This window comes from Cariama cristata, unplaced genomic scaffold (assembly GCF_000690535.1).
Source record: "Cariama cristata isolate BGI_N322 unplaced genomic scaffold, ASM69053v1 scaffold33997, whole genome shotgun sequence".
Lineage (NCBI taxonomy): Eukaryota > Metazoa > Chordata > Aves > Cariamiformes > Cariamidae > Cariama > Cariama cristata.
The window spans coordinates 305-14,946 of NW_009625527.1; the positions used below are offsets into that span (position 1 = coordinate 305).

Below are 14,642 nucleotides of genomic sequence, written 5' to 3' on the forward strand. Positions count from 1 at the left end.
GAGCTACTCCTGCGTCTGCCAGCCAGGTAGGGCCTGCAGAGCTCTGCCACCCCTTTGCTCTCCACACCTGTCTGTCTTCTCCTCTCCCCCTGTGGCTTCCTCCTGGCCTGTGACTGCTCTCCTGTCCATCCCTTGGGCAAGTCGCATCCCTGTCAGACCCGCATTTATTTTTCTGGAGGGCAAAATCTCTCCTGACCCCTGTGGATCCGCTCCTTGGTGCTCTGGTACCTCTTGGGGGGAAGGTGCTTGCTTTACACAGTGCTCTCTGTCCATACCTCAGGGTACTATGGAGGGGACTGCGTGGATGTGTGTCACCTCAACCCCTGCAAGAACAAGTCGGTGTGTCGCCGCAAGCCAGGCTCTCCCCTGGGCTACGTGTGCGAGTGTGGAGGGAACTTTTTTGGGCAGTACTGTGAGCATAGGTGAGATGTGGAGCACAGGACAGGGACATAGTATCCGTGCCTGGCTCTATGCTGCCCTCTTCTCCCGGCTACATGACCAGGGACCTCTCAGTGCCACCCGGCTCCTTGGAGCTGCTGAGCGGCTGGGCTGGTGGGAGAAGGCCCAGGGGATTTGGTTGTTGTAACAGTGGAGGTATTTCTCTCCCTAGGATGGATCAGCAGTGTCCGAAGGGCTGGTGGGGGAACCCCACCTGCGGGCCCTGTAACTGCGATGTGAACAAAGGCTTTGACCCTGACTGCAATAAAACCAACGGGCAGTGCCACTGCAAGGTGAGGGGCAGCTGTGCTCATGGGGGTGTGGCCCACGGCCTGCCTGGAGCCCTGCTCGTCCTTGATGCTGCTCCTTGTCCACTCCAAAGGCCGGGCAGCTGCCCAGGCCCTGCTTTGCGTGCCCGCTTCTGGGCCGGATCCCTGCTCAGCTCTTGTGCGGCCCTCCTGCCCCAGCATGGTGATGATGGGGGCAGTGGGGATGCTTGCAAATCAGGAGAGCCTGACCCTTCTCTGCCCTGGCTCCAGTGGTTCCCCAGGCACCGGCCTCGGCTGCTGTCCCGATGGGCTGTCTGATGGCTCTCCCCGTCTTTCCCCAGGACTTCCACTACCGCCCCAAAGGCAGTGACACCTGCCTGCCTTGCGACTGCTACCCCGTGGGCTCTACCTCGCGCTCCTGCGACAAGGAGACGGGCCGGTGCCACTGCCGTCCTGGGGTCATCGGGCGCCAGTGCAATAACTGCGACAGCCCTTTTGCCGAAGTGACGCCCAGCGGCTGCGAGGGTGAGTGTGGGCACAGTGGGGAGCCGGTGCCGTGGGGCTTGGCATCAGCGTACTCCCCCTGTGACCGGCCCCTCGGGGTGCGTGTCTTCACAGTGCTCTATGACGGCTGTCCCAAAAGCCTGAAGGCGGGGGTTTGGTGGCCCCAGACCAAGTTTGGCTTCTCGGCTGCGGTGCTGTGTCCCAAAGGCTCCTTGGGTGAGTGGGGGATGCGATGGGGAGGGCGCAGCCTGGCTGTCCTGCTGGGGGCTGTAGCAGTCCCAGCAATATCACTCTGTTCTTGTGCTGTCCCAGTCTTGTTTAGCTGGGCTTGAGGGCTGGGAGAAGGAAGTTGGAGGAGAAAATGCCACAGACTCAGGGAGAGCAGAGGGGGCTGGCCATGGGGCTGGGCCTGGGAACAGGCTGCAGGGTCTAAGCCCATCACCCAGCCCTGGGGCTGTGCTGTTCCCTCGGCCTCTGTCCCCACCTTCTCCTTGCTGCCTTTTGGTTTCAGCGGGCTTGAGGCTGGGGTCAGGCCTGGCATGGCAGCTCGGCGCCTGCAGTACACTGCTGCGGCTCTGCTGGCCCCATCCTCGATGTGCGCTGTGAGGGGAGCAGGGCACAGCGTGCCGTTAGGTGAGCGTCTTGGGTCGGAGTCAACGTCCTGAGCTGGAGGAGGCTGTCCTTGGTGATGGCAAAGATGTGAGCAGGGTGTCTGGGACAAGCAGCACAAGCCCCAGGGGACAATACAAACCCTGTCCTTCTCCAGCCATTCGCCCCAGGAGGAGGCAGGTTCGGCTCCTAACTGTTGTTGCTTCTCTCCCCGGTTCTCTCGCCCTCCGTGCTCAGGCTTGAGGGGTGCAGGTAAGGTTGTTCCCATCTCCTTCCCCCTGTGCTGTAAGGGCTGTGCCATGCGGCTTTCCCTCCCTGCTCCCTGCCTGGCACCCTGCACACCCCTGCGCTTTCCCCACTGCTTCTGGAGCTGCCAAGTGTCTTCCCAATGCTTTGCCTGGCCGCACCGCTCCTACACACTCTTCCCTGCTCCCAGCACACTAACCAGCACAAACCTGGCTGCAGCCGCATGCAGCCCCTGCCACCCACTGTCCTCAGCCTGCAGTGTTGGCTCTGAGCGGGTCTGTGCTCTGCTCCCCAGCTGGGATGGATGCTGGCTCTCCTGGGCTGGTACCTGCTTGCTTAGGCTGGGAGGGGATGGAGCTGGTGATGAGCAGTGGGTAGTGAGACCAGGAACGCCATGGAGGAACGGCCATGGGGTGGAGGAGGGGGGGAGCTGTAAGAGTGGAGGGCAGTAGGATGGGGGCAGAAACTAATGGGCATGCACAGCACAAGGTCCTGTTCCCTCTGCCCAGCTGGCAGGGTGAGGGAGAGGGACCCCAGGGCTGGATCCTGCCCAGAGCTCCAGCTGAGCCGATCTCTGTTCTCTGCCAGGGGAAGGCCAACAGTGTGGAGGTTTCTTTGTTCTCCCTGCTCTGAGCTGCAATGGCACTGGTCCCTGTGCTTCTGCAGTTGGAGGAGAGGTTGTTGGGGAGGACAGCTGGAGATGGTGGGAGGGAGCACGCTAGTCACTGGAGCTTTTCTGAGCAGCAACTGGAGTCTGCTCCAGGCTTCCTCTCCCTGCCCTGGCCATGCTGCTGCCCTCTCCCAGCCATGGGCACCTGGGTGGCCTCCTGTGCCATGGTGCCATCCCCAGGGGGTCCTGGTCCACAGTCCTGCCAGGTACACTGGGATCGCCCAGGTTCCTCTTGCTCAAAGTGTGTGTGGTGACACTTCCAGCCCAGGACACTGCTCTCCACGTCGGCTTTAGCAGCGCTTTTGGTGGTGATTAACAGCGGATCCCATTCATTGCTGGTATCTCCATTGCTGTGCAGTAGTACTTGGGCCCCAGCCAGGGCTTGGGGTCTTGCGCTGGGTACTGAACCCACACTGCTGGATGAGGGGTCCTCCGTCCCACTTGACTGCAAGGGCTTGTCTCTGGGGTGGGTTTGCCAGACCCACAGCAGGGGTGTTGTCCTCCTGGGGTGACTTTGCCCTGTAGAGAGAGACAGGACCTCAGCAGGCATTGCAGACTGTCAGCAGGGGATGCCTAGAGCTGCACGGGCTTCAGTGGTTCAGGGTCAGATGAGCCTTGAGGTCACAGACATGTCCCCACTAGGAACCAGGGGCTTCTCCAGCCTGAGCCCTGCCAAGTCACTTATTCCTCTTTGCAATCCTGTGTGATGGCACCTGATGTGATGCAGCCCAGAAGCACACATAGGAACCCAGCTCCTGAAGGGAGGGGATGGCAGCAGCTTGCCGAGGTGATGCAGACCAAGGGTGGAATGGATTACACTGGTGCAGAGCAGGAGGACAGCCCTGGGGTGTTACAGGACCTCGCCATCACTTGCTGGTGCTGCTCTTTGGGATTAGCTGGTACAGAGGGTCCCTGCTTTGGGGATGCCGCAGGGGAGCCATGTATCCTGTGCTGAATTTCAGACATGCCCTTCCTCCTGGTTTTAGGTGCAGCCGTCAGACACTGTGATGAGGAGAAGGGCTGGCTGGAGCCAGATCTCTTCAACTGCACTTCACCTGCCTTCAAGGAGCTATCCATGCTGGTAATCCTCTCAGCTCTGCAGCCCTGACAGAGTAGGAGCCATGTGAACAAGAGCTCACAGCCAAGTTTCAAAGAGCTCAGCTCTCTGTGGGCACCTACAGTAGGAGAGGGCCTTGCCACAGTGCTCAGCACCTTTCTCTTCTCATCTCCTGCCCCCAAACCCATCCTGTCAGAGCACTGATCTGAGCTGAAGTTCACTTGGCTTCATCTAATCTGAGTGTCCCCATCAGAAATGACCTGTGTCCTGCCCCACTATCGGAGAGGAAAACAAATAACCCCGAGCAGAGCTGAATTTTTTGAAGCTAGTGGGATGTCTGCTCCATGGGACATCTGTAGCCCCCAGATTCTGTCAGTGACAAATCCCTTTGAAATATCTGGGCAAGTTTATTAAACACTTGCATCTCACCTAGGCTGAATTGTAACTGAAGCCAGGAGAGTTTCCAGGGAAGTATTGCGAGATGCATGCCCTGTCCTTTCATCTCCTTGGCCTCTGTCGTGTACAGCGCTGGGTTAACTGGGCCAGTGCAACCCATGGTGTGTTGCTGGAGGCTGGTTGTCTGCCAGAGATGCTCCCTGTTCTAGTGACCACCACTGTGAGTGTCTGTGGCTTGTGCCATGGTTTCAGAAATAATCTCTGGGTCTAGCGGGGCGTGCAGCATCCCAGTTTCCCAGTAAGGAACCTGGTTAACTGTTTAATCCCCTCCTTTCTCCCCGCTGGCAGCTGGAGGGCTTGGAGAGGAACGAGACTGAGCTCAACACAATTGAAGCCAAGAAGCTGGCCCACCGGCTCCGGGCTGTGACAGACCACATGGACCACTACTTTGGCAATGATGTGCACATCACTTTCCGCCTGCTGTCCCGCCTCATGGCCTTTGAGAGCCGGCAGCGTGGCTTTGGCCTGACAGCCACGCAGGACGCCCATTTCAATGAGGTGAGTCCTTCCCCCAGATCAGAACGGCTTCTGATGCTGTGTCCCTTTATCAGCCACCCTGAGCCTGGGTCTCTGAGGGAATCGAGGATGTTGTGAGACCATGTCAGGAGCACTGGGCTCCTCAGTGCCACACAGACACTGGCCCACAGGAGCGAGACCCATGGAGATCACCTGCATGGTCAGGGCTGGAGCACAGGGTGGATGAGAAGAGGCAGAGCGCTGGGTTTGCTCGGCCTGGGAAGGCAAAGGGAGGTCTTGCTGCCTGCAAATCCCTCATGGCAGGGCTGCAGGGAAGATGTCTCTGTAGGACACCGGTTAATGAATGTTGAGGGTGGGGACCCATCGTAGCAGAGAGTACCCGTTTTCCCCGAGCCTTTGTGCAGCAAGCTGGGCAGAGAGCACAGTGCTGCAGCCTGGGGGTGCTCAGGACAGGGTCCAAAGGCAGTGCTTCCCTCACCCCCTGCCCTCATGTCTCCTGTGCAGAACCTGCTGCGTGCAGGCAGCTCCGTGCTGGCGCCCGAGAACCGGGAGCACTGGGCCATGCTGCCACACAGTGAGCATGGCAGTGCCAGCCTCATGGAGCAGCTGCGGGACTACTCGGGCACTCTGGCCAGCAACATGAAACTCACCTACCTCAACCCCGTTGGCGTCGTCACCCCCAACATCAGTGAGTAGGAGCTGGCTGGTGGGGGGGGACCTGGCTGGGGTGGTGCAGAGCCACTCCTCATCACATCCTGTCCCCTTCTTCTCATCCCACTTCATCTCAGCGTGGGTGCTGATAACGTCCTTGGTGGTTCTCTCAACTGTGGGGAGGTGTTTGTGAGAGATGTCCTGGTCCCATTCCTGCCTGGAGTAGCTGACATACCACTGAGAGCCAGCAGAGCCAGGAGTGTGCTGCCCACTCCCAGTTACTTCCCAGTCTCTAGTGAAAAAGCTGCTGGCCTCGGTGGCAGAAGTAGTGTGCCCTACAGCAGAGCAAGGAACTGGGCTGGGAAGGAGCACTGTGTGTGCTGGAATTTCATGTCATGCCCAAACACAGGACATATCCACAACCCGGCCTGTGGCTCATACAGTCCCTTTGCCAGTGACTTCAAACATGGGGTGCCCTGGAGCATGGTTGCTCTCCAGGTGGCCATCCTAGAGCTGACTTTCACTGCCTTGTTCCTCCACAGTGCTGAGCATCGATCGCATGGAGAACCACTCCCATATCCGCCGGCGCTACCCTCGCTACCACAGCAGCCTCTTCCGAGGCCAGCCAGCTTGGGACCCCCACACCCATGTTGTGCTGCCACTGTCAGTGCTCAGCCCTCTGAAAGCCGAAGGTGAGTACATGGGCATCACTCAAGGGACAGTGTGGGTGGCAGGGAAGATGTAGAATCATCAAATGGTTTGGGTTGGAAGGGACCTTTAAAGGTCATCTAGTCTGTATGTACCCCTGCTGAGACCTAGCTCTGTCAGAGGTCCACAAGACACGCCTGAGGGCTCAGAGCTTCTGACTTCACCACATCCCAAAGGCCCTGATAGCCCCTGACAGCTATCCGTGATAGCCTCACAAGTTGCCTTCAGAGCAGCATGTGTGTGTGTGTACTCACCATCCCCTTGTGTGCCTCAGCTGCCCCCACGGCAGTGCCCACGCTGGCTGGGGGCGAAGGGAACTACACTGTGGACAACTCCTCACCGAGGCAGGCACTGTCGGACCCTGAGCCTGCCCTCACTGTGATCATCCTCATCATGTACCGCACCCTGGGGGGGCTGCTGCCTGCACGCTACCAAGTGGATCGCCGCAGCGTCAGGTACGTCCTCCTCCGCTTTGCCCTCCACAAGCACCAGTGGAGAGAGGCTGGCTGGATTCTGCTCTGCTCCCTCCAGCAGTTGCTGAGTCTGTCTGCAATGGTTTGGGTTTGGTCCCCAGCCAGACAGTCCTGCGGTGCTCTGCCTGTTCCCCACCTTGGCGTTGTGCTGCCCCATGTTTCCTAACCCCTTGGTGTGGGCTGGGCAGAGCTGTTCCTTCTGAGACGTCAGCGTAGGGTGTCCGGGATGTCCCTGGAGGGCTGCAGCTGACAGGCACGGTGGTGGTAGAGCTCTGCTGCTCCTTGCAGGCTTCCCAAGAATCCTGTGATGAACTCACCCATCGTGAGTGTCTCTGTGTTCAGCAATCACACCTTCCTGCGGGGGCCCCTGGACACCCCTTTGGTGCTGGAATTTCACCTGCTGGAGACTGCCAACAGGAGCAAACCTCTCTGCGTCCAGTGGAACCACTCCAACCCGTGAGTTGAGCATGGCTGGGCCACTCCCTTTGAGCTGCTTTCCCCAGGCACCTCCTCATTCCCCGAGTTTCCTTGGCCGTGACAGGCTGTGTGCCTGGGCAGCACTGGGATGTGGGGCTTTCTGCCTTCTTGCAGGGGGTTCATTCCGGCTGGGAGGGCACAGCAGGGTCCCTGCAGGGCTCTGGCTCCAGTACTTCAGCTGTAGGAGTGCAGTTGTATCTGCTGGTAGAAAAGCCTTGCCAATCACCCCTCTTCTCTGCAGTTCCTTCCCCACACACCACACTCATCTGTCTTCTCTCCTAAGTGCGCTCTGCTTTTTGGTGGCTGCAGGACCAACCCCTCCGGCTTCTGGACAGCCAGGGACTGCGAGCTCATATACCGAAACACCACACACGTCCACTGCCAGTGCTCCCAGTTTGGCACCTTTGGGGTTCTGATGGACAGCTCGCACCGAGAGGTAACCTCGGCCTGCGGGGCTGTGGGCGATGGCGGGGGCTGTTAGCCAGAATAAGCAGGCACAGGCAGAAAAATCTTTGTGGGGCACAAGCAGAGTTTGAGAGCTTAGCAGGCTCCCCATGTCGCCCCCTAATACCGCCATTTGCCTTTGGTTCTCTGCTGCTGCAGCAACTGGAAGGTGACCTGGAGACATTGGCAGTTGTCAGCTATTCCTTGGTGTCTCTCTCCTTGGTGGCTCTGCTGCTGACCTTCTCCTTCCTGACCTGCCTCAAAGGCCTCAAGTCCAACACACGTGGCATCCACTCCAACATATCAGTCACCCTCTTCTTCTCTGAGCTGCTCTTTCTCCTGGGCATCAACCGCACTGAGAACCAGGTCTGTGGGCTTCAACAAACACACCCATAGGGGTTGGCACAGTGGGACCATCTCTGAGTGGCTTTTGTCTCCCCAGTTTCTTTGCACTGTGATTGCCATCCTCCTCCACTGCTTCTTCCTCTCCACCTTCGCTTGGCTATTCGTCCAGGGCCTCCATATCTACCGCATGCAGACTGAAGCCCGCAATGTCAACTTCGGGGCCATGCGTTTCTACTATGCCATCGGCTGGGGAGTGCCTGCCATCATCACCGGTGAGAGCTGCTTGTCCTACAGCCATGCCAAAAGCACTAGTTCCCAGCAGCCTCCTGGACCCTTGGTGTTGCCCAGCCCACTTACCCAGTGGGGAGAGCTGAGGGTGGGCTTGCCACAGCCAGCAGTGCTGGCAGCAAGCAGTGCTGTGGTGGTCAGCTGGGGACCACGTATCGAGGGCTGTCGTCTTGCCTCCTGGGGAGAAGTAATTGCTCAGCGCAGCCTCCCAGGGCTTGTTCGATGCGTGTGGGGCTCCTGCTGTCCCAGGTCTTGTGGTTAAGTTCTCCTGGTTTCCCAAGCCTGCATGCTTGAGTGACCTGTTGCTGGCAGTGAATGCCTGCTGGGGTGGGCTGTGTCAGGAACGCCTGGAGAAAAGGAAATAAAGGCCCTGATGCTGGGGCTCGCAGTCCTGGCTCTTTCTCCTGTGGCGAGGAAGCTTGTGCACAGGGCAAGGAGCAGGGAGAGAGCCCCTTCATGGCCTTCAGTGCTGGGATGGGATCAACATGGCTTGGACAAGGCCAGGGCCTGGACCTGACCTCTCCCTTCCTCCCGCAGGGCTGGCCGTTGGCCTGGATCCTGAGGGCTACGGGAACCCTGACTTCTGCTGGATTTCCATTCATGATAAGCTGGTCTGGAGCTTTGCAGGCCCCATTACTGTCGTCATTGTGGTAAAACCCTGTCCTGTTTCACCCACAGCCCTCTCCTGCCTCCCTTCTCCACACCATGGGCACTCGCCCCTTCCTCGGCTGCCCACTGCCTGCCCCATTCTCTGTACTCTCCTTCCTCAGTTAGAGGCCCTCTCTCTGTCCCTCCTTGCTCCAGCCAAACCTGGGGGAGGCCATGGCTTGGGTGTGAAGGGGAAAGGAGGGGACGTTCGCATGGGCCTGGCAGACCTGGAGTCTGCCCACGCTCTGCACTGGGGATGTCAGGTCAGAGCCGGCCCTTGGCACAGCTTCTAATCAGTGCCAACGCTTTCAGATGAATGGGGTCATGTTCCTGCTTGTGGCCAAGATGTCCTGTTCCCCAGGCCAAAAGGAGACCAAGAAGAAATCGGTTCTGTGAGTATTAGTGGCCAAACTCCCAGCAGAGCTCCTGTGGCTCATGGTTTTTAGCATTTTCAGTGACCATCCTCCCTCTTCCACCATCGCAGAGTGCCTCTCCATGCATCAGTGTCAGCCTTGCAGCCGCTCTCCTCTCCCACACCTGCCAGCCACATTAACCCTTCCTAAACTTTGTCCTTTCCTCTTGTTCCTATGTCCCCATCTCCACACTGTCCCGTCAGCCTGTCCCCCTTCACTACCTGCCCTCACAGCCACCCCTTGTGCCTACTTGAATTCAACACTCTGCCCTTGTTGACTCTCAGCACCTGCTTCTTCCTCTCCTACATGGTCTTTTTGAGACCTTTTCCCCGCTCCCTCCTGGGCCAGCCCTGGTGCTTGGCTCAGCTCTCTGTGGCTCCAAATGACCTGTGTTGTTTGGGCCCCTGTGTTTGCCATGTGTGATCCAGAAGGGAAGGCGGGGGAGTCGGAGGGAGCTGAACAGCTGTGCGGGGATGTGCCCGCAGTGCAGGGTGCAGCAGGGAGGGCTGGGCAGGAACACGCTTTCCCCTCTGGATCTGTCTGTGAGCACTCAACCATAGGTTAACAGTACGCACTAACCTCTCGGTGTGTGTCTGTGTGCCTGTCTGTCTGTCTGTCTCTCTCTCTCTCCAGCATGACGTTACGGAGCTCCTTTGTTCTGCTTCTAGTTATTAGCACTACCTGGCTCTTTGGCCTCTTGGCTGTCAACAACAGTGTCCTGGCTTTCCACTACCTCTACACTGTCCTCTGCAGCCTCCAGGTAACTGCCCAGCCTCTGCCAGGGGAGGGCACAGGTCAGCCCAGGAGAGCATCCCTGTGGTCCCCACAGCCATCTGTGGAGATTGGGTGCCCTGCGATGAGTCCCCAGCGTCCTGCTGGGCTCCTTGTCCCTTCTGCTGTCACCACTGCGGCAGTGAGTGACTCTTGCCAGTCCTTGCTGGTGCTCCTGCGGTGAGCGGTGGCATGGAGCAGGAGGTGGCTGCAAGGCGCCTGGTTCAGAGGTGACATCCAAGGGGCAGCAAGGACCATCTTTGGAGGGAAGGGGCCTCCATGCTCTCAGAGGGCAAAGCAAGAGAGTGGCCTGCAACAGAGATGTCAGACACCCCAAATATGACCCACGGCAGCACCCTGCAGACCTCCTGCCACCACCATGGCTGGTGTTGCTGCAGGGGACCCTGTGAGCTGCTCCTTGGCCTCTGCCAGCCAGGAGGACACCTACCCTTTCCTCCCTCACCCCTGGCAACCATGGAGGTTAGCACCGATCGGTGTTGGGGGGCTCTTTGGTGCATTCCAGTCCTGGTGGCCACCATGGCCAACATGCTGGGCTCTGAAGGAGCCAGGGACTGTTGCAGTGCTGGTGCTGCGGGCGAGCAGATCGGCTGGCAACAAGGGGCTGTCTCTCATGGCATCTCTTCCTGCAGGGCCTGGCTGTGCTAATCCTGTTCTGTGTGCTGAACGAGGAGGTGCGGGAGGCCTGGAAGCTGGCCTGCCTCGGCAAGAAGGGCCAGAGTGAGGAGGCCACGAGGAGCACGCAGGTGGGCGAGAGCTGGAGCAGCCCAGGGGTCTGGGGACAGGCTGCCTGCGTGGGACAGGAGCTGATGGGGATGTCCCCGCTTCCCTAGGAGGGTGGCAGGTGTGGGTGGGAAGGCCATTCCATGGGCTGCAGTGGCACCTCCTTAACAGGGCACATGCCCTCTCTTCCCACCTCGCCAGGGCCCCAATGCCTACAACAACACAGCACTGTTTGAAGAGAGCGGGCTCATCCGCATCACCCTGGGGGCCTCCACCATCTCGTCGGTGAGCAGCGTGCGCTCTGCCCGCACCCACTCCAGCCAGCGGGCTTACCTCAGGTAGGGAGTGGTGCAGGACTCCGGGGTCCTGGGAGTGCATCGGCAGAGCCAGGGGCTTCTGCTGCTGTGACTGTTCGGGCCTCCTGTCTTTCAGAGACAACGTGACGGCACGACAGGGCTCAGCCCTAGATCACAGCCTGCTAGCTCATGCTGGCCCCACGGACATCGATGTGGCCATGTTCCACCGCGATGCTGGGGGAGGTAAGGCTCAGCCCTGTGCCTGCGTCTGGGGCTGACCCCATGCATCCTGAATTAGCTCCTGGCTTAAGGAAATTCTTCCTTGTGCAGGCTCTAGCTGTACAGTTACATTGTCCACCCTATGTTCAGCTGTGACTTCCAAACATGCTGCGGGTAGGAGGGAGAGGCAGCAACTGTTACCTAGTACAGCCTCCTCCCGAACAGATGTCAAAGGGCATAGCCAGTCTCCAAGGGGCTAGAGATTGAGGAGGCAAGAGAGCGGGCATAGGCTGTCACAGGGTCCATGGAGACACTGGGCTCCCCAGTACAGCACAGACATTTGGCTCACTGGAGTGAGACTGACGGGGGCCACCCTCGTGGCTGGAGCTGGGCCATGGGACAGGTGAGCAGAGGCTGAGGGAGGTGGCTTTGCTCAGCCTGGAGGAAGAGGAGGCAAAGGAGATCTTATGGCTGTTCGCAGCTGCCTGATGGGGAGGTGCAGCGAGATGGAGCCAGGCTTCTCTCACAGGCACTGGTGATAGGGCCAAGGGAGCAGGCGCAGGCTGCTGCCGAGGGAAGGGCAGTGAGGGGTAAGGCAGGCTGTTGTCCTCACACAGGCGGTCAGCCCGGAGGTGCTTCTCCCTTCCTGGCCCTGCCACCGGGAGGCTCTCCCACCTTCATTCCAAATGCCCCCCCCAACACGTACCATGTCCCTACAGACCAGGACTCAGACTCAGACAGTGACCTGTCTCTGGATGAAGAGCGCAGCCTCTCCATCCCATCCTCGGAGAGTGAGGAGAATGTACGCCTGCGGGGCCGCTTCCAGCGCCAGTTCAAGCGGGCGGCACACAGCGAACGTCTCCTCACTAACCCTGCCAACACCACTCCCAAAGGCAAGTCTCGGGGGCTCTGGCAGGGGAAAGGGGGAGCTCAGGTCCCTGGGGGCCAGGCTGTGTCTTGTGATGGCTTTGATTGCTGCTCACAGAAATACTCTCTCCCTCTTCCCTGGGGCCTGTTTTGCTGTGTCCTTCACCAGACGTGGATGGCAACGACCTCATGTCATACTGGCCGGCTCTGGGCGAGTGTGAGGTTCACCCCTGCTCCCTGCAGAAGTGGGGCTCTGAGCGGAAGCTGGGATTCGACATCAACAAGGATGCAGCCAACAATAATCAGCCAGACCTGGCCTTGACCAGCGGGGATGAGAACTCCCTCACCCAGACCCAACGGCAAAGAAAAGGTAACGGCCTGTAGCAAGCAGGCAAGGGTGGCTTTCCCTGTCTCAGGTTGACATGGCCCTGAAGGCTCAGCATCAGATCCATCTTGTCGTGTCCCTGGGGATGTATGGCTTATCTCCCCCAGCTTTCATGCTCTTTTCACTGTTAGGTAAAGATTTTACTTCTCTTTCTGTCCGGTGCAGGGATTTTGAAGAACCGCCTCCAGTACCCTCCGACTCTCCAAGGCCTGCCGTCCGTCGGCAGGATGACCAACGAGCTGACGTGGTACAAGACCTCCACGCTGGGTCACAGGGCTGTCCCCGCCGCCTCCTATGGCAGGATCTACCCTGGGGCAGGGAGTCTGTCACAGCCAGCCAGCCGGTACTCATCACGGGAGCAGCTTGACATACTGATGAGGAGACAGATGTCCCGGGAGCAGCTGAGCAGACACAACTCAGGAGAGTGCTTGGAAGCGGTGCCCAGCCGGCATGGGTCCAGGGAGGAGCTGGACACTATCCCCAGCAGGCATGGGTCTACTGAACACCTGGAAAGTATCCCGAGCAGACACGGGTCTAGGGAAAACTTGGATCTACTCGCTGCTAGGTCCAGTCAGAGAGATCATGGGAACACGCTGCCCCGGAGGCAGGGCTCCAGAGACCACCTTGACACTTTACCCTGCAGATTTGGGTCAAGAGAGCAGCTAGACTGCGGGCCAGTAAGAGAGGTCTCTAGAGAGTGGCTAAACACATTGCCAAGTAGGCAAGTGTCCAGAGACCGAATAGACACATTGCCAAGTCGAGATACTTCTCGAGAACAATTGGATTTGCTTTCTAGAAGACAGCCTTCAAGGGACCAGCTAGCATCAGCTAGACAAACTTCAAGGGAGCAGCTGGACTTTCTGTCCAGAAGATCTAATTCCAGAGAGCCTCTGGACACAGTGCCTAGCAGGCATCCCTCGCAGGACAACCTGGGGAGCCTCTCTAGGAGGCAGCTGTCTAGGGAAGGCCTAGAGCCGCTGTCGAGGAGACAGCCTTCTAGAGAGAACCTGGAGGCTGTTCCCAGCCGACATCCTTCCACTGAACAATTAGATATCCTTTCTTCCATCCTTGCTTCTTTTAACTCCTCCGTCCTGTCCTCGGTGCAATCTTCCAGCACGCCTTCAGGCCCGCAGACCACTGCCACTCCCTCTGCCGTGCAGACCTCCTCGACGCCCTCTGCAATGTGCCCCTCAACACCTCGCTCTGCCACCTCCCACAGCATTTCGGAGCTGTCACCAGACTCAGAGTAAGTGTGTCCCTTCCTCAGTCAGGCCTTGTTCAGCTGGTCTTGTGCATCATCCGCCTGCCTGGCTTCTTCCCAAAGGGGGCTCGGTTTGGGGGGAGAGGGCTGTGTAAGGGTGAGCCCCAAGGGTGGGTGGCAGGTGTCTTGTCTTCTGGTCCTGAATAGTGACCAGGCAGGGAGAACCCTCAGGTGCGACAGCTCTGGGCACTTGTAGTGCAGCACAAGCAGAAACATCACTGTATCTGAGTCTGCCCGCTCTGCCAGAAGTGATGGCCCTCACTTGTGGCCTGTGGGGCTCAGAGAAGATGCTTTGTGCAGCCAGGCTAACCTCATGGCTGGTCGCCTTGCTCAGTGCCGCCTGTAAGTCCCAATGAGCAGATGTGCGCAAGGGCCACGCTGGCTGGAGAGGAGGAGGGGGGCCCAGGTCCTACAGGAGCCCTGCCTGCCCCAGCCACCCCAGAGACCATCCCAATCTGTCATTTCTTCCCCTCCAGCTCTGCTCCCTGCTCATACTGCTGCCATCCCATCCCTTCCAATCCCTCCTTTCCTATTCCCTGAACTCAGGGACTTGGAGACAGTTGTTCCTGCCCTGACCCAGGAGTGGGTTTCTGCCCTGTGCCCATCTGGCATAGCTGGGGGAGGCAGCTGGAGCCTGGGGGAGATGCCATGGCTTAACACCGTTTTTCTTTCCTCTGAGAAGAATAACGAGAAACGAGGGCCATTCCTGAGGGGCTGAAGCTGTCCAGAAGAGAGACAGAAGAAGCAGAGCCCTTTGCCTAGCCGGGTGCTGCCGGCTGAGGTTTGGTATCCCCAGGGGACAGGGGCCAGAACTGATGGCGGTCAGAGGCCCAAAACCGACCCTGCCTTCCCCTGCCCTCCAAGCTGAGGGGCCAGCCGTCTGCACCACCCGCTGCCGCGAGCCTCCCGGCGCTCAGCCGCACCCGTGG

At 59.0% G+C, this 14,642-nt stretch overlaps 1 protein-coding gene across 1 annotated transcript; it reads left to right on the forward strand.

Moving 5' to 3' along the window:
- Positions 1-3: 3 nt before the first annotated feature.
- On the forward strand, positions 4-14,423 carry CELSR3 (cadherin, EGF LAG seven-pass G-type receptor 3; the record flags this gene model as incomplete). Its single annotated transcript, XM_009703636.1, has 25 exons — positions 4-26; positions 281-422; positions 611-731; positions 1,049-1,232; positions 1,326-1,427; positions 3,723-3,817; positions 4,538-4,747; positions 5,231-5,414; positions 5,920-6,069; positions 6,375-6,540; positions 6,847-7,014; positions 7,345-7,471; positions 7,639-7,845; positions 7,922-8,096; positions 8,650-8,762; positions 9,073-9,152; positions 9,807-9,933; positions 10,595-10,708; positions 10,887-11,023; positions 11,118-11,224; positions 11,920-12,093; positions 12,237-12,437; positions 12,618-12,906; positions 13,024-13,698; positions 14,396-14,423. Coding segments are annotated over 25 exons (4,099 nt in total), but the record flags the coding sequence as incomplete, so codon positions are not given.
- Positions 14,424-14,642: the final 219 nt, after the last annotated feature.